At 44.9% G+C, this 19615-nt stretch overlaps 1 protein-coding gene across 1 annotated transcript in view; it reads left to right on the forward strand.

Annotated features, from left to right (window-relative positions):
- LOC144103421 (uncharacterized) overlaps positions 1 to 19615 on the forward strand; it is a 140272-nt gene that overhangs the window by 75557 nt on the left and 45100 nt on the right. The window contains 2 exon segments of the mRNA XM_077636142.1: positions 15202 to 15283; positions 19529 to 19612. Coding sequence (XP_077492268.1) covers positions 15202 to 15283; positions 19529 to 19612 — 166 coding nt within the window.

Consider the following 19615-nt stretch of genomic DNA (forward strand, 5'->3'; position numbering starts at 1 on the left):
GGCGCCTCAAATGGGCCCTGTCATCATTTCGCCACTGTCCTCGTAATTAAGCCACGTACTGCATTCGTCAAACTCATTGATCCTGGTCACGCCAGCTTTCTCTACAACTCACCCCCTCCTGAAAACCGTGCTCATCATTATGGATTCCAAATAAGCCTCGCGTGCACCTTTCTCTCTCTGAAATTATGAACATAGTTGGTGCATCATTGGTTTCTTTCGAGCAGATCACGTTGCAACATCTTCATTCTAACCACCGTCACCGCATGCATATCTATCATAAATAACCCTGCATTACAGGGAGCAAAGACTCGTCTCTCCACCACCACACATCTCCCTCTCGGAAGAACAACAAACTACCTGGAGACAGCTCCAGGCTCGCACATTCCCTACACCGGCTTTTTAGCCCTTATCAACCAAGTTCAATACAGACCTGAATGCTCTCTTTGTAGGGCTCCGAGAGCCAACTTTGACCACATTTTATATCTCTGCCGAGAATTCCAACCACCATCTCGCTGGAACCTCACGGACAAAGACGGTTGGGAGATGGCGGCCTCCAGCTCTGAACCGGCCTCATAAAGGCGGCTGGTAGATTGGGCTGGAGAGGTCGCCGCACGTCATGGACTGCTGGCCACTACCCGGGATCAAGAACCAGACCAACCCTAGGCAGTGACTCATCCATAAGCCTCATCAATAAAGTTTTAACCTACCCACCTTCCTACACAGATGGCTCAGTTAACTCGATCAGTTCCGTGGGGTCCGTGGTGATCCCGCCGAGATTCATTTTTTTGAATGTGAAGACGATCTACCACACTTCCTGAAACGATGCGTAAATATCTGCCATTCGGGCTGCAGTTTAGTTCATCAGCCAAGATCCTCCGCATGAAAGGTAAGTTTTCACTGATTTCAGAGCAGCCCTAAAAGGCCTGCAAGCTACACTACGCTATGGGTCGCATGAACAGCCCATGGCTAAGATCCACGAGGTGCACTACTGCGCCATATCGAAAGGAGTGACATGAATTTTCAATGGCTGTCACGACACTGCGGTATCAAAAGAAAATACCATTTGGAAGAGGCTGCCTGATCCGCCTACAACTACAGACTTCAAGTCAGTATTTTGGTATCAAGAGTTAACGCAGCATTGGGCCTTGCGTCGGCACATTGTCGTATTCCCTTGTTTCAAATGAACGGTGCTGTCGTAGTCGGCATGTGCGCCATTTCGCTCCCGATACCGAGGAGGGGTGGCGGCTTGACTGTCAGCCCCAAAAGAGCAGAGAATGCATACCTATTACTCCACTCCTCCGATTTTTCGACCCACACACATATTATACCGCAATGCTGCGATCGCCACAAAGAGATGCCAACACCGCCACAAAGAGACGTTGCTGACGTAAATACCGTCTGTCTTTAACACGGTTTTGCCTCTCTAAATAATTCCAAAATAGCTGATTGATTGTTTATCAGAATATAATGTATAGTTGGGTGTACATGAGTCGCATTACTGATGTCGCTTGCTCTTCGTTTTTTACGTTCGCAGCACCATCTGAAGCTATCAGCGTTCATGAAGATAAACGATTAAGTTGGAGCGCAATGAGCGACATCGAGCTCGTTTTATTGCGTTTGACACTATTTGCTTCTTTTGTTTTTATGCCTACAATGATGTAGGTGACGATGAGGTGATGCTAAATAAGGAAGCGTCGAAATTCTTTCGCTATCTCTTATATTAAGCTCTCATACGCAGAAAATATCTATAAAAGTGATCCATACTAGTTCGGATCTCTGTCTCCTAGGATGCCACAACAGAGAATGCGCGGTTCTAGGAGCTTATTTTAGAAGCGTAAATGTAATGGAGGCGATTGAAATTAAATTTAAGTGAGCAGAATAGTGTTAGCATAGAAACGTGCTGCTGGCAAGATTAGCAGAAAGAAATCAAGAGTTATGGTTTAGAGAAGAAGCATGGGTAAATATAATTTGATCCGGCATCGTTGTGTTATAAGAGAAAACTAGGGCTGGATGTATTCCTGTCTGGCGAGGGTAATTTATAGCGACTTGCAAAAACACTAGCCGCAGGTTGTAGAAAAGGAAAACAACTGATTTTTCGGCGTAAATAAGGATGCGTTATTCACAATGAAGTGAATGAGGGGAAGGTGCATTTTATAGCGGCAATTCTTCTAAAGGGGCAGGTGGATATCTCTGGCAGGTTGCCTGGTGTCCGGTTAATCGCCTGTGGTGTTGGCTGTATGCACAGAGCTTCCATGAGCAAGCGTTTCAGCATAGATATTTCCTTCCAATCACACGTGGCGCTTACCTCTCGATCCCATGGCCAGCGACTTATGTCGCACTAAAGTGTTTAAGCGTGTTTTGCCGTGGGCGACGTCATTTTGCTGTTGCTTGATCCTTGTCCTGAATTTTCTTGTTTTGCCTATTGAGGCAGGCTTACAATGACGACAGGATCTGTATAGACAACTCCTGGGTAGATAGCTAGGTCTGTCGGGTCCTCGACCAGTGAGAGATGTCCCAATCAGCATGAACAGACGTGGGCCACATGGATGACGCAGTCACAAAAATGCGAGCAAGGATTCACCTACACTACGGACGCAGGTTATGGGCGCCAGCTTTCTTGCGCGTGTGACGGTTCAGTCGGGCGGAACAGAGGCGCACTGCTCTTGTGAGCACAGTATCTCTTCTAGAATTCTTTTTTCGTATCAGGTCATGGCTGACATATATAATGTACCTTCCTGCCCCTCTCTTCGTTCTGAACCAGGCAGCCGTATGGGCGCCGAAACATTCACTTTTTTTATGCAACCTTTGCCGAATGAATGTTTTTGTGAAGTCACTTCGAAGATTACATATTACTATAGGCATTTCTAGGATAGAAATCATAAAATCAAAATGCACGCTTTATTCATGACCACAGACACCAAATATATGTTCCTGTTATCATTTCAGTACAATACCATGATTTTTTGAATAATTACTCTGGGGCATCCAGTAGTTCTGGGAAGTTATTTTTACAGATTCGTAGCCCCGTTAGCACCAATACTCTCAGCATTTGGTTTGAAGTCGAGACCTTAGGCCACGTAAACGGCATAAAAATTACACTGAAACTTAAGCTGTGTATTAAGCGAATATTTCAGAAGACTGCGGTAACAATAAGTAGAAATGCAGGCGTATAGGCTAAAACTGACAGGCAGGTATAGAAGTGAATCTTGTGCCCACAAAGAATATAAGTAGGCGTCGTCGCAATTTAGATGTCGCGGCACCACTGCATGATTAGAGACTGCCTTGCACGAAGAGAGGCTGTTGTTTGTAACGTTTAATTTGGTTGTGAGGTCAGTCGTGACGAGTACATGCTGATGTAAGAAAGTAAACAACAAAACACAGGATCGAAACTTGTTGGTCCTCCTAGATATCGCCAATATCAGCACGCAAACCTGCCCAGTAATCATAAAACTGCTGTCTGCCTTTGGAATTCAGATCTGTATCTTGAAAGAGTGACTCTCTGCTGGGCTGTCGTTTTTGAGCTTGGCACCAGCGTAGTTATTGATTGTCGGGTCATAATTCATCGTTTCCAGAGAGCCGAAGTGTAGTGTCGTTCTCAAACCCCTCGAAGGGATAACCTGGCTATCCCTGGATGCCAGCTACAAAGAGTGAATTGAAACTATACACATTCCGGATGAATTTTATGAACTTTTACTGCTTTTATTTTCAAAAACTAAGTTATAGTTCGGTGCGGCCTGTGCAAATGGATTGCACATCAAACTGGACGTTATGTAATTATAGGCCTCAATTATAAGACCCAATTATTACAGGAAATTAGATATATTGGTTTTATAAAGATTGCGTCATGAACGTTTCCTGTTTGACTTTATTACGCAAGAATATTTTGCGAAAGCGAAGACCAGTCAGCATCTTCGGAGAGCGCAGTTCTTAAATATTCTGTTTTGGCAGTGTGTCACGAAATTTACAGAATAAAAATGCACATTTTATAGCGTGGTGTTTAGCTTTACGCTTAGGATTTTTTAAAATATAGAGCTAGTTTAAGACGAAGTTCAGAAAGCTCTTGGTCTTAGTGCAGTCGCTTAAAAACAAATCGCTTTCCTTCATTGAAATTTGAAATGTATATATTTCTATGCCAGCCGTAATGCGACCTTCGTTGAGCGTCTCTTATTTTTGTAGGGATAGCTACATTACGGCAGAATTTCAAGCCTTCAGAGTGGCGGTGACACGCGACCGTTGCGGCGGCACGTGAAGATGGCGGCGAGGCCATGGCGTGGTGGTGCCGCTACCGTCACGTGGTTGGACGCGTGACCAGCCACGTGGTGCGCGGCAGCTGCTGCTGCCGGCGGCGCGGCGCTCCGACGAAACCGAGCTGCAACTACTGTGCGCATGCGCCGTGTCAAGAGGGACGAAGATGAAGAAGGGACGCCCGGCGAAACAGAGCGGTGAAAGGGTGACTGCAATTCAACTGAGCAAGTTACACTCGGCCAGCTGCAGCTATCGTGTCACACCTGGTTTTGAACCAGAGCTGAACCACCGCCAATTTTTATTTCGTGTGGGAAAAACACTACGTTCATGATTCCTTACCTGCTGCTGGATCTCAACGCATGCTTTACTGCGCAACCTGCTGCCCTGCCCTCCAGGAGTAGGGTGACTTCGGTAGGTAAGGCGGCATCGGGTTCAAAATGGCTGTTTTGTCCATATAAGACTTCGTATACGCACGCTGCTGGTCAGCTCGAGTAACGTGATGGAAACGCTTACCTGCTCCCGACAGGGACATAGAATATCCACAGCTGCCGCTGCACGATAAACACTTCTCTATTGCAAGGCAAACTATGCTTTCCGCCCACGCCATTTAGGGCGTTGAAACAACATGAAAAAATGACAAAACGACGGCACGTTGGTATGTACCAGAATGTAAAGGTTTTAGATGTTGCCCACTCTTTTCACTTTGGACAAACATAGTCAACTATTATTCGTCTATTCTCAACATAAGAAGATTGTGATCGGCTTCTCGTTACTCTTTACTTTAGGATCCTCATTCCTAAGGAGCTAGATTAAAATGGTTCTCTTCCATTGTTCTTACAGGTGAGGACGATTAGTGGGCTCCTCATTTGAGGTATACAAACTAAATAAGCACGTGATCATTGTAGAAGTTTTCGTTTAGAATACAGATCTAGCAAAATGAGTTTGCAAAGCTAAACCATTGACAAAGTGTGACATTTCTTAGCGCTGCTGTAGGGGCTCCGATTCATATTTTCTAAAAGATAGCACAGGACAAATAGAAGTTTTAATATTTTATAGATAAGCACGGTGTAGTGCAAAGGGCGCTGCTTTCATGTAGAGTGAATATTATGAAAGGAAGGAAAGGCAAACGAAAGTTAATTTTGATGTTGCCTCCAGTTGGCCCTTTCGCAAGTAAACTACACAGTGCTGACAAAAGTTGGCAGGGTGTGCACAAAGAAGTCCAGGCTACAGCCTTTATCACTTCAAAACGAGGATAAAGAATTCGATGTAGACGTCAAGCTGCTCTTCCTAGTCCACCATCCCTCTGATATACCTGGAATGCCTCTCGTGACCACCAAAATGCCTAGCTAGGCGTTGCCAAGTACCTCGCTAGGACCACAACCATCTTCCTCCGACAAAACATCAGCGCGTGGTGATTCGAAATCCTCAGCACACGAGTTCGATCTGCAGAGTTAATATTTTCAGACAAATTACTGTCTTATTTGTTCAAGCAGTTTGGTTTTCATAGAGGCTCATATCATAATAGGCAAGTTCTATGCGGAAATGTACATTTTCAAAAACAAATGTCCAGTGTCCGCTTTTTCTGCTCTCTGCGTTGCCTATTATATTTCCATTTTATCATTTCATAGATTTCCTGGAATTCCTCGGACCTATGCCAGAAGCAGAAGCGCGGTCGCCTGGTCAGCAGCGATCTCAATTCTCGTTTGTCATCTCTGCACCACCCCCTTTCCACCCCCTCTCCCCACCTGCAGAATCCTTCTCGGTGTGATGGGCTTTTAAGCACTTCACGCAAAGACCACGCTTCTCCAGACAAGGGCCATTCCCGTGATCGAAACGCAGGTTAGCTGACGAGTGCTTCCGTACCTCCCTTCGCCCATGTTACGCTGTGAGGAACTAATTTTCGGGTACCTTTGTGATCAAGCTTGCGATTAATGATTAAAGACATATCAATTTTTCTCCTCGAGGCATGCTTAACAGCCGATAACAGGTCTGCTTTAGTCATATCGTAGTCTGACAGCTCTAGCTGTTAGAGCGAAGATTCATGTGAAAGGTAGGTTGATGCTTTGATGCTCATTTCACACAGCTGATTTGGAATGACACCGCAGATACAGTTGACGCGGAAGGGTGGAGGTAAGCGGGGTACGATTGAAGGGCAAAGGAGGGAGAGAATATAAGTATTTATTACATCAGCAATCACGCCACTCTCGGCTCATCCATTGTCAGCGTGTTCTACCATTGGATGGAGTAGCACCTACAGGGGACGCTGCTCCTTACACTGAAGAAGGGAACGTCCAAGTGGGCACCCAATCTCGGCGTTCACTCTATTTTACATGTTGTGTCAGTCGAGTGGACGAGCAATAGCGGCCAGAAGCTCGCCGGAAGCACGCACCACTTACGCGAGATGATGGAACCCGCAAGCCTCAAAGGAACACTCGTGGAAGGAACATCATTTAGAAGCCGCGGCTTTTAAGACGCCAAGGCTCTGAGACGCCACAGCGAGATCCAGAAATCAGCAGACAGATAAAGGTTCAGCAGTTCGAGAACAGCAGGCTGAACCGACGTGCTAGGAAATCGCACTAATGCCGCATCACTTCATCGCAGTTTAGTTCCATTTCTATTAAATATTTTTGTGTGTAATCACTATCGCAAGCCAGGTAGCACGCCTGTACGCAATAAGCAATTTGTGCAACCTCGGTTTGTTTTTTTGTATAACTTTTGTCACGTTCTTCAAGCAAGGCTAAGAGGCGCTGTTTAGAGATTATTATGTGCGCCAGCGTGCACCTCATTTAGAAAATTGAACATCATTTTTTGTATATTTACAAAACCGCCACGGTCACTCTACCAGGAAGACGTTACCAATTGCTACAATTATTTTTAAAACCAGTGTCCCCTGCAAAACAGCCTGTCGCGGTGGCTTACTGATTAGGGCGCTCGGCTACTAATCCAGAGCATCCGGGATAAAACCCTGCCACGGCGGCCCCTTGTCAGTGCAGGCGAAACGCAAAAGGCGCCCGTGTGCTGTTCTAAGTCAGTGCACAGTTAATATCCGCAGGTGGTCGAAATTATTCCTGAGCCCTCCAGTACAGCACCTCTTTCTCTCTTTCTTCTTTCTCTCGCTCCTTTATCCCTTCTCTTATGGCGCGGCTCGGTTGTCCTCCGAGATATGTGAGTCAGTTACTGCGCCATTCCTCGAAAACCAATTTTCATTTATTTTCATTAGACAAACGTATTTCATGAAGCAAACAAAACTCTCGATCCCATTACGCGTTAGATAAAACTGCATGGTTCGTTGTAAGATATTTTGTTGATCCATGACATGTGAGTTCACGATGCGCTCGTAAAGATATAGCCTGTATTTTGCGTTCAGCATGATGGTTTCCTTGAACTTGTGCCATGAGAAATCACAGACTTCGCCTTTTACGAGTTGAACACCGTTCTGGTGGACGCTGCGTTCCGATATTTGTAACTGCACCATGGACAACAAAAAGCCATGCTCTTTTGTTCGCTTGCGCTGCGTCACCGAGACGCTCTTGTGCACTTTTACACACTGGGATATTTTGTTACGATTTTCCTGTATAAAATCTCATGGTCGCGATTTCAAAATCAAAGATTCTCGCCGGTGTCCTAATAATGGTGTTGATATTTTGCAGGTGTAATAGCTTTGTCGACAACTCGTCAGCGCAAGCAGTAACTGCTCCCTTTATTCTTCCGCTTAAATTGGAAGATAGATCACAATGCCAAGAACTGGCCTGCAATGTACGCTTCAGTTTCTAGGCGTGACTTACGAATTACGCATTATCATCGCTACTTTTTTTACATGTGGAGGAGAATTCCCCTGGGATCAGCAAAAGTGCAGCTCCATTCACCCAACCGTGCGTAAGACAGGTTCTCTGCGCAGTTTTGTTTGAAGTACTGAGGCTTTTAGGTGTTGGCTTTTAGGTGTTGCGCTACATAAAGTTAACTTTCAGAGTCCTGTGTGTGAATTGCCGTGAATATTCGCGCTTTCTAACGCGGCAGTGCAATTTCCAGGCGCCGTTCCCGGTGCCGATTTCCGCTGTTCAAGCTTCAGAGAGCGAAACACTTTTATGGAGTTCGATGCCACGTGTTATATCATGAGTCTAGAGTATTTTAAAAGGAAGACAGCTACCTAATGTACTCTTTGAAATATAGACTCGAACACAGGCACACAGCTTATTTTTGTCTTCGAAGTTCTACCTGTGAAAATCAATTACAACGATATTCCTTGAAATCAAGGAAAGAGTGCTTGACTAGCAGAAGGAGCCTAGAGAAATTTGTTGATGCGCTTGACGAAAGTTGAGAATTATACTCAGGTGCGATGTAACTATTTTGTTGGCTAGTGAGAGTAACCTACCATTGAAAGGTAGAAATAGACAGAATGCTTTTATTGTGGAGCAAGTTTTTCCCGCTTGCTCCAACAGCAATCAAGGTTATTGCCTTCGAAGTTCATTCATCACTCTTTCGTGCACTTTGAAACTTTCACATGCAGCGCTCTGTTAGGTTTGTCTAGCTATAGTCTTTCGGAGCAAATTTTCAAGCGATGACTATCGATCGTTAGTACTCTCATAAAAACAACTACTTTGGACCACTTTTCCTAGCTCGTATTGGGTAACAAGAACGGACTAAATAAATTTAGATGCCGGCTTCAAGGCAGGATGATACTAAAAAATGTCACTATGTGATGACTCCGCGCACTAAGAGCAAGTTTTTGGGGTTTCAAAAGTAATTCAGAAGCACAAAAACTTCAAAAATGCACACATAAAAATTGGGTGGGTTCTTAACGTATTTAAACTGAGTAGACGTGTGAAAGCATGCATTTAGCCCGGTTGGCTGATGGGTTTGCTTTGCTGTATTGTCGGCACGTCTGCCAACGCTATTACTTCTATAGTAGTGAAGTGTGGTTCAATGGCGCTGAGAAGCGCCGGCTTCGAAAACTCTTGCAGATGTAATTGAAGAAGCAGAGGGGCCAGAGGCAGGGTCAGAAGGAAAAGTTCTCCAGCACGAGCGTTACACGACCGCCTCATAAGGTCTGTCGTCGTTGGTGTCGGTGATTCATTACCTTCTTCGTTCTAGTGGTATTAGTTGATGAAAGCGACGATATGCAATGCACAGCGCAAGAGTGTGTTGCAGTTTAACAGACGGCGTAATCGGCCGCGCACAGTGCTCTCGTGCAATTGCCAGCGAAGCTCATCTGTTCCAGCCGCCGCAGGTTCGAATTCCAGTGGCAACTCTATTTTCTTTACTAATTTATATTTTGGCCACAGTCACCCTCAAAAACAAGCTTCATACAAACTACGTGAGCCTGTATAATTATTCATTTCGTGCAGCTTCAGGAGAGGAGTGGTAACATATATTAAAAAAACGCACAGTGCAGCAAGGTTAAGCTGATAATATCTGTTTGCGCCCCATATGGAAGTTGAAGAAGACGATGGTGTGCAACGCGCACAACGAGAGTGTGTTGTAGTATAGTGGTCTCCTTCAGTGGAGAGCGAAGCTGTTCTGTTCGCGCGAAACCCAGTCGCAGCAATATTTTTTTCCCGCACGCTAGAATTCAGCGACTCTCTGCCATTTTACCAGCACATCGGCCTTCCTGCCGCCACTGCAATCACAGGACCTTGCACCCACTTTCAGTTCGTTCATCAGCACATCTTTCCGCATTTTTCGTAAACACATCCAGGACTGGAACGGCCTTCCTGCTGCTGCTTTCAACCGTTACTGTCATCCAGCAATAACGACCACTTCAAACGTTTAATTGATGCACTCATCTGTAATAACGAATGCCCGCCCCTCATGTAATATTCCTGCTCAGAGGCATTTGAGGTATTTGAAATAAATAAATAAGTAAATACAAGAATAAATACACGAAAAATAGATAAATATTTTGGCTAGAGTTGACACCGTGAAGTAGTGCTTTCACACAAAAATCTTCGGTATCTAATGTGCCTTAATTGAGGTACGGTTCTATCAGGTTACGTCCAGCTGGCTCTGCTGAATCGAAGTGTTGATAAGTACAGAGGACTGGCTGCTTACTTTAAAGAGAGATAGCCAAGAACCAGCTTCTGATAGTAAATTAAAAACAGTTGGTCAATAAATCTTGGTGAAAACCTTGTCACAATTTGAAATAAAAAACGTGTCGACAACCATATGCAAGGATACCTCGAAATGGCAATCGTGTTCTTTAAACTGAAAGCGTTCACGCAACGCGGAGCTTACAAGTACTTTGTTGCAGAATGAGAATGCGTTGTCACCGCTTAAGCACCCGGCACGCGGATCAAAACGCAATTGTCGACCACTCGATATCTGTAACAGGGAATATAAATGGGCGAAGCCACGTGTCAGTGGGAAAGAAAGGAGCAGAAAAACCACGCTTTAGTCTTCAATCATTGATGAACCAGACGACAGCGCGTACGCTTAAAGACGACGATGAAAGTTGTGTTCAATGAACACAATATGCTTTGATTTGTTCATGCGCCACAATAAAAAAGCGAGGCTACAACGTATTACCTTATTGTTAACAAGGATTCCGCGGTGACCCGTAACTTCTTTCCATATACTTTTCTTTAGTCGGCGCTACGCACTTCGGTAAATTGCAGGCAGTGTCGCGCGGGTACTTACCAGCAGCGTTGAAAGACCCTTTAGCGCGTTTTCAGTGCTTCTTCAAGGCGCATCTTACCGCTTAGGAAGAAAGTCGCTGGACAGTATTGAACATTGCCTGCCAGATGAATTATTTTGCAGTCCTTCGTCCAACTGCCCCGGCCCATGAGTTGTGGCTGAGAAATTGCTAAACATGTGCTTAAACATGTGCTTTCACCCTGACAGGGAATTAAAGCGGTCTACTTGCCTCATGAAACAAATCAAATCAATATAAGCCAGAAAGATGGCCTAAAGAGTATTTTTTATTGCGCTAGCTGTGGTAGGCTTGTTCACCGGGTTTCGTCAATTACTACTGTCGGTGACGTGCGTGCACATTTGCGGTCATGATCGCGTCACCAATCCATGAAAGCATATGCTAAAATGTAGATCCTGTTGATTTTCTTGTAGCGATAGCTACATTACGGTAGCATTTCGAGCCTTCAGCGTGGCGGCGCCGCCACGCTGTCACTCACATGCATGGTCACGTGGTGCGGATCAGCTGCAGGTCGCGCGGCGTCGTAGCTGATCACGTGGTTCGTCACGTGACCAAGTCCACTCGGCCAGCTCTAGCTATCGCGTCAGTACAGGTTTAACCAGACTTAAACAACCGCCAATTATTTTCGTCATCGAATGGCGGGCTTGGTAGCAAAGAACTCGCAAGCCGTGACATGCTCTGAGCTGTGGTCTTCCATATCAGGTTCTTAAAGGCGAACATGGAAGAACTTGAAGACCCCAGCACTAACATGACCGCAGTACTCTCAAGGGTAGAAACTTGGGCGAATCGGTAAGCGGTGATCCATGGTATGTGAGTGTAGCGCAAAACGGGACACAGGCGCTGCACAACACAAGACAACACTAGCACCTGTTTTGTACGCGTATTTCTTTGTCCTTTGTACCGTTTTGTGCTACACTCACATACCATGGATCGCTGTACTCTGTCGGTCGGAGACGAGAACTCAACCGTCTGACTGTCGTGAAACCCCCTGAAGTGTTTGGAACAGTGGGCAGAGCCCTGGTCAAGTTTTCCAGCAGAACGACAATTTACTGTTGATGTGCTGTCGCCGTCTAGCCCACTGACATGTTCAACCTGAACTGCTTAGGAGACACAAAATTCATATTTGCCGTTAAGAAGGCAACCGGGGTGTCCCTTTGTTCTTCTTGGCGTGTCATTTTATCTCGTCGACCGGTCTGCTTCTGGTAGTGAATTATATGATGCCACTGAAACTATTCTACGTGGTGACATCAGCATAGACTCCAACAACTACAAACGTTCGATTGCTTGCAACGTTATATTTCCTAGTCAATTAAGATGTGTGATACCAGCATTTCTCTCAATCTTCGTGCGTCCGCGCGCAACCGTAAAATGTTTCGCGGTACAGGACATCTCAGATTAAAAAAAAAGTTCGCCGTAAATTTTCTCTCGTGATAAAAAAAAATTCACGCAGATCTGGGACCACACGAAATTAAAATGCAAGCCGCAGTTCTTGAAAACTCAGCTTGAGAGAGCATGTGTTGAAAAAAAAAGAGTTCCAAAAGGCCCACAAGAAACTTTTCCCGCATTAGCGCCGTCGAGAAAGTTTAGTGAGTGCCTTTACAAGGGAGCAATAGAACAGTCGGGGGTAGTCATCAGCCATAAAGATATAAGTAGTAGTAAGATCAGGTTTTATGTCCGGAGACGCAAGCGATCACGCTGACATGCTCGCATCGCTTCTCACACTCGCGTTATCTACTTGCGGATCATGGGGCGTAGACAGGCCCGCCGGTGTCGCGCGTATGACGCCATGATTTCGCGAAGAATGCCTTATACGGCTGTGCTCTTGATAACCATAAAAGTTCCTGCGGAAAGAGGTATAGCCTTGAGTGTCTAAATCAGCTCACTGCCCCGGAAGAACTGACTCAATGTCGCGCGCGCTTTCCTGATATCTCACTGGTTACTTCCGTGCCGCGAGACGTGCCTTGACACGACGGCCAAGAAAGCCGCCGTTTCCGGCCTCGACTGGCATCAATGAGAGAGGAAGTCAGGCCTAATGACACCTCCAGGCAGGAAATAAAAGATACCGCTTGAAAACCGAAACTATTGAGCGCTAGACGGGTGCGAGATTGCCACGTGCCATAAGTTGGCTCAGCTCGAAAACTGGAAACACTATGCCGCCATACAAGCACATCACGGTTGAAATAATTCCAACACAACCGCCATGATGACAGAGGCGCTGATCCGTTGATCTAAGAATGGGGTCTTGTGTAGAGATGTGAAGATTAAAGAAAACCAGAAATTTAGGAGAAAAAATTGTTTTTTAATTTGCTTTTTTTTGTGAAGTGGACGTGGGGGTGATTCGTGGCTCGGGGTACGGAAACGCAGCGAAGCCTATTGAAACACGTGTGCGCAAAACTTTCACAAATAATTTTCTTTTCCCATAGTTGTCATGGAGGGGGCTGTTTGTTAACTGTTGGCGAGTACTGTGAAGAAGTATATGAGATGATAAGGTACGTCATTTCGAAAGTATCTTTTCGTTATGTTCTGATAAGCGCGTGTTGTGAAACCGGTCATACCACCTAAAGGGGCTCTATCCGCTGGGTGTTTCCCCAAATCGTGCAAGCTTCTCGTATTGTCCGACATGCTGCAGCGTGTACTAGATTTGTTCACAAATACAGTCGTTAAAATGTAACAGCCTAGGCCTCATTACCTGAAAAAGATGCGCTCAAACGCTATCGCAAGCGCACTAACGAGAACGAGACACCTGGCTGCCCCCGGCGTCCGCGAGCGCTACCTATGTGCGTAACGTTGGTGTTAGTCGGTCTCTACAATAGAGAGTTTCTTGTATTTTGTTGTTTGAGGACTATCGGTAGTGTAAACCTTGGTATCGTGTAAACGGCACCGTTTTCGATGGAACGCAGCGTGCGGGGCGTGGAGAGACGTTCGATTTAGAGAAACACCCAGCGTAAAGAGCCCTTTTAAGTGGTATGTCCAGCGTGTATACGCACAGTTATCGGGGCGTTTTTTTAAATAGTTTCGAAAAGATAAAGTATACTTGGTTACGCATGTTTGCAATGAACTCGCCAACTCTTAGGAAACGGTCAGATCCATGGGCACTCTGTCAAATATAAATACGAGTTTTGCTTCCTTGTCCTCGTGTGTTCATATGTTTATATGGGTCGCTCAACCACCTCGACCCACAGCGGTGGTCGACTCCCATGAGCTTGTTTCACAGTGCTTTACAAACACAACGCCTTCGAAATGATGCTCAAAACTTTAAGTACCTGTTGCAGGATGAACATAGTGGTTATTCATGAAGCGACGGCAACAACGATGCAATGTTGAAGTTATTTAAGTACTTTTCATCTATGTAACGCTCTCTGACCTAAGTTTACATTTATCCCCCAGAAGAGTCTGGACGCTGCAAACTCCACCTTGGTTTGTAACCACGGCGCTGGTCACTAAATTACTTCAAAGGTTAAACCTCGAAAATTAGCCTAACTTCGTTATCTGAGGAGCAGATTTTGTACATAGCTGTGGGCACAATTTTATCCGCAAGTTTTTTGAGCATGATGTCCGTATGTTGGCCGGTCAAGAAGCTGCGGCACGAGCCAGAATAAGGAAGATCACTCCCGGAAACGCTGCTTGAGAACTGTTTCCCCGTCAGTTGAAAGATATCCTCGAAATACAGCTGGTTGCAGCGGTAACACCACCTTCCTGGATGCACCGTTCGCGTCTAATCTACTGACAACTGTGCCTCTAAAAGCACCAGCTGTTCTTCTACCGCGCCCGATTGCAATTGCGAAATCGAGGTTTATGACAGCAGTTGCCATGAGGGCATTTACTTGCTTCCTTTTCGCCACATTTTTTTTCGCCTAGTGGATAAGTGCGCGCATCAGCACACCTGAACAATATAGCTAGCTTCGATATTTTTTCCTTGCTGAAGCTGAAACTGCAGTCTGCGCAAGGTTCAGCTTCGCAGTGGCAATCGACACTGTGTTCATTGCTACTGAAAAACAATAAAATACCTGCAGTGAACATCTTTCTTATAAAACCATGTTTTTAAGTCATAACTTCATAAACTAGCGCTTTTAATGAACGCGACTCTTCATCAGAAACGTATTTGTGCGGCACACTCAATTTTTCGCCTTTTCGCGGCATCCAGCTAGATGCCACATCTCTCACTACAATTCTGAAGGACCATAATCCGGTAGCTGCTTCAAAGAGAGCCTCTAAGACATAAGCCCAAATAATTACGGTGGCTACAAAAAAAAAATCGTACGAGCTGCCCCTTGTGCATGGATTTGTGGCTTTGCTCACCATCATTTTAGACAGCGAAGGCTGCTCGAAGCTACGTTGACGCGACGGTCCAAGGAACTGCGGCGAAGCAGCGTCAGGGTTTTGTACCCTGAGGTGTGCTTGCCGCCAGAACCTCTACACACAGCGCGCAATGGTCACTTTAGCAGCTAGAGAACCGTATTTCGTGAAAGAGCGAGAAAATATTATCTGCTTGATTGAAATTTGCCCTGCGTACGAAGCAAACCGCTTGGTAACATTTCGAAAAGAGCATAAAACACAGCGTTTGTCGCCAATGCAAAGACTATGAGGGAATGTTTCGGATTTCTGATATATTCCGCTGCATCGCAGGTATGTATCGGTATTTGAGAATAATCGGCACGGTGGCGCCAACATTTATCAGTTAGTGAAAACTCTCTTTCTCGTCTCTTTATTGCTCAATGTGGTCGGTTTTCATATAAAACAGTCCAAGAAAAATGTCTGTTAGTTGTAATTATTCTTTCTAAAATGCAGGGCTTACTTTGGGAAGCTCAGTATTGTAATAGGCAATTACATATGAATGGTCAGCAAGGTACCTATTATGTGTCTATGATTTTTGCAGATTCGAAAATCTACTTTTTCTTGAGTGAGTGGTACTAATCCGAATGATTCAAGGGTAGCCTGAGTGCCGGTTTTAAAAGAACGTCATAACTTATTTGGATCATGCAGCCTTTTGCACAAATAAGAAAAAAAGTTTTGCCATCTACCTTTTGCTACGCCTAGTCTACCCAACTGCAGGCATGCAAGCGTACATTGTATGTGGACTCCGCATGCTTAGAATGGCTGCGGTTTTTGTGCTGCTTTCCCTTCAGGCGGGCGGGAGGGGCAGCCACGTATTTTTGAAGCTCGTAAAAGATGCGGATCTTCCAGTGAAAAAAGAAAACTATATTCATGTATGTACTCGAATGGGGATGACAGTTATTATCCTGATGGAGTGTTCAATATGAACTATTAGCTAATTTTCAGCCAGCTCTTGTTTCTGATGTCAAACTAATGGGAAGCTCTTTCATGACCAAGTACTGTAAGCATAGGCTTCTATGACCTGCAAGAAGGAATATAGGTGCATCGAGTCCTGAAGAAGCCGGCGTCGTTGCTTCGGCGAACGCGTGTCCTTTCACACTGCCATTTCTATTTATAACGAGTGCATCCTGTAGGGAACAAGTTTTAAGAGCACGAGAAAGCGCAGTGATCGCCTCTAAGTGCAACATCAGCGGCGCATTGAGGGAATCAAGCAGAAAAGAGTGAAACAACCAAGCGGCTCCTAAGTGCAGTTCTTCAAAATAATTTCGACCACCTAGCTTTCATTAACGTGCACTAACAAGAAACCGAACACGTGGCCTTTTGCGTTTCGCCTCGTTCCAAACACAGTCTGCGACTGGCTCCATCTGAGTGTCAGTGACTACCGCTTGCTGGCAGAGGGCAGTGGAAAGCAATGAGAAAAAACAATTAATATATGCATTCCTCCAAACGGGTGTGCGATGGGACGACGGTGGCTGCTTCAGCAACAAATACCATCGTGTTAGCAGCTCTAGATGGAGCCAGTCAAGAGGGCTGTGCACATTCGTCCTCTCTCTTTCTTTGATCGCAGGATCGAAGAAAGACTTTACTTTCTCTATATTTCGTTCTGAAACTTGCGGGACGTAGTATTTAAATTCGCCACATTCTTAGTGCAGAAAATTTTATCCTGATATTGCAGCCTTGTGCCACCACCCAACGTTTGGGCCAGTAATCTCTGAGTCGAATTTTGCTACTTCCTGTAGCACATTCGTTCACATGACCAATGTTATCTCTAAACCCGAGGGCATCATCAAAAGAGGCTGTAGTATCATAGACATCCGGATGGACACCAGCACTTTTTAGCCTAAGGTCTTCAATTGTTTCTACAATTTAGAACACACTGCACATGTGCCATTTTCTTGCTTAAATTTCTTTTCGTACCTTCGCGTTCTAAGAAATCCTGATCTTGCGTCAATGAGTGAGATGCTGCCTCCTTTTTTGCTGATTTGCCTTTTACAGTTTCAACGTAGTTCTAGAGTTTACTTCTTTTTCATTGAATTATACCAGTTATTACTTTCCACGTCTTGTATCTTTCGCTTATAGTTGTTCAGTTGTCCGTTCTTGTTTCCTGCACACGTGCAGTTTGATTCCTAGTCTTGTCCTGCCACTGAAAGTCGACGATGTTTCTGTATAAGTACTTTTTTATCGCAACTTGATTCACTTAGTTGCCTTCCTATTATTGTTTATTTCTTCGAGTGTTCTTAATGTAATATTTTGCCCTGAGCATCCCTTGCTAGAAGCGATGCCTCACCCATCTCTACCGTACTGTTTTCCTTCATTTTTTTGTAGCGATAGCTGTTAGGCACCCGTCCGTGGCTTTCACGTCGCCGCCGTGATCGCCATATCCAGTGGGTGCATTAGCATGGGACGGGCGCCTAGCAGCTACCGCTGTAAAAGCGTCACCACCATCATCAACCTGACTACGCCCACAGCAGGACAAAAGCCTCTGGCATACTCTGCAATCAACCCTTTAAGCCTGTGCTGTGCCAGTTTGGGCGCCCACCCCCGCAATCTCCTTAATCTCATCCACCCACCCACCTATCTGGCGCCCCTGCTACGCTTGCCTACTCTTGGAATCCAGACCGTTACTCTTAAATTACAGCGGTTACCTTCCCTTCGCATTACATGTCCTGACCAAGACTGTTTCTTCCTCTTGATTTCAATTAGGATGTCATTAACCTCTGTTTTGTCCCTGGCCCATTCTGTCGTCTTCCTGTTTCTGAACGTTACATCTATCGTTTTTCTTGCCATAGGCCGCTGCCTTGTCCTTAACTTAAGTGTAAGCCTTCCCTTTGACTTCCCCGCTTCTGCGATGAAGATGAGCACAGGTAAGGTACAGAGGTTACATCCTTTTCTCTTGAGGGATAATGATAAACTTCATTTCAAGATATCAGGGAACCGCGACATGCGCTCCACCACATTCGTTTTCTTCTAGTTATTTCCGTACCGTGATTAAGGTCTGCGGTTACTACCTGCAAAAAAAGCGATATTAGGTAAACAATAAATATCCAGTTCCCTTAAGGCAAGAATACAAAACACTGAGTGTTTTGTTACCTTTCAGACTGTAAAAGGTCGCTATCCTTACGGTGACCTCCAAAATTTTTTTTTCACATTTTTATAAAAATCTATACGTAAAGCAGGTCCGATTGAAAAGCGGTTTTTTTCTGTCGCTTCCCACGGGACTGCACAACGCAACGTGCTAGCGATACAAGCGTGCGTTAAAATATAGCACTCCTTGCTACTGCTCTTCTTGTTTTCACACTACCTTTGAGGAATCTCAACTCAGAGTAAACTGTTTAAGTGTATTGCCACAGCCATGATATAATATAACAAGACAAGCTTTGTGAGACACCACTTTCAATAGCAAGGCATCTTTGAAGTATTTCAAGATACTGCTATGAACCAATTTATAGGAATTAGGCTATCCTCAGATGTAATGCAACTTTTCGTGATTAAAAATGCTGCAATATTCACACAGTAATTAACACTGCGGTATAAAAGCAATGGCGTGCGTTTCTTACAATAGTCAAAAGAAAACTAGAAACGTCCCGCTGTGGGATCTGTGCGTATATTGATTCTTATGGTGCAGTCTTGTGATTTACGAAAAAATCAGTACATAACCGTCTTATGGTTCCATAAAGTGAATATCCAGTATTTCCTTGTATGAATAATGCACCGCAATTTTTTATTATCCTAGTACAGATGAGCAAGACTGATCAAGATATCTTCAATTTCTGATGCGGGAATAAGCCTGCTATTTACCCATGCATTGCAAAGTTTCATCCTCAGTACCAGAGCACCACTGTCTCCCCCGCAATAAAAAAACAAAAGGTTATTTAGGAAATATCTTGTTGCAATGCATCTTTTAAGATTTGTAAATTTACTACGGCGTTTAGAGACCGTTTACTATTATAAGGGTTTTTCGGAAGCTCGAAACTACAACATAATTTCTAACTATTACCCTAGGCGCTTGAAGATTCCAGCGGCTGCGAATATTGGCGTCCGACGTCCTTTCTAGCTGTTCAAGTACACTCGCATCTATGCAACGTCAATGTTGGTACAAGACGCCTTTTAGTGGCGAAATAACCTCCTCGTGGTTGAATAACGCCATTAGTGCACATCCGCCTCGAAGAGGTTTTCATGTAATGAGCTACTTCCTTCCTTTCCCAAGCAAGACTTTTCCTCTGTACTGGCACATTCCTACCTCATTGGCCGAGAGCAGGCATACGTCAGCAGTCACGAGGATATTTAACGCTCCGTCAGTAGCCGCCTCAGCTTTGCTACATTGGTGCGCTCCATCTACAACTTCAGAAACCAGCTCAGCTATTGACCGTGGAAAGTCCCCGACTGGTA

Source organism: Amblyomma americanum, chromosome 9 (genome assembly GCF_052857255.1).
Source record: "Amblyomma americanum isolate KBUSLIRL-KWMA chromosome 9, ASM5285725v1, whole genome shotgun sequence".
In the NCBI taxonomy this organism is placed as follows: Eukaryota; Metazoa; Arthropoda; class Arachnida; order Ixodida; family Ixodidae; genus Amblyomma; species Amblyomma americanum.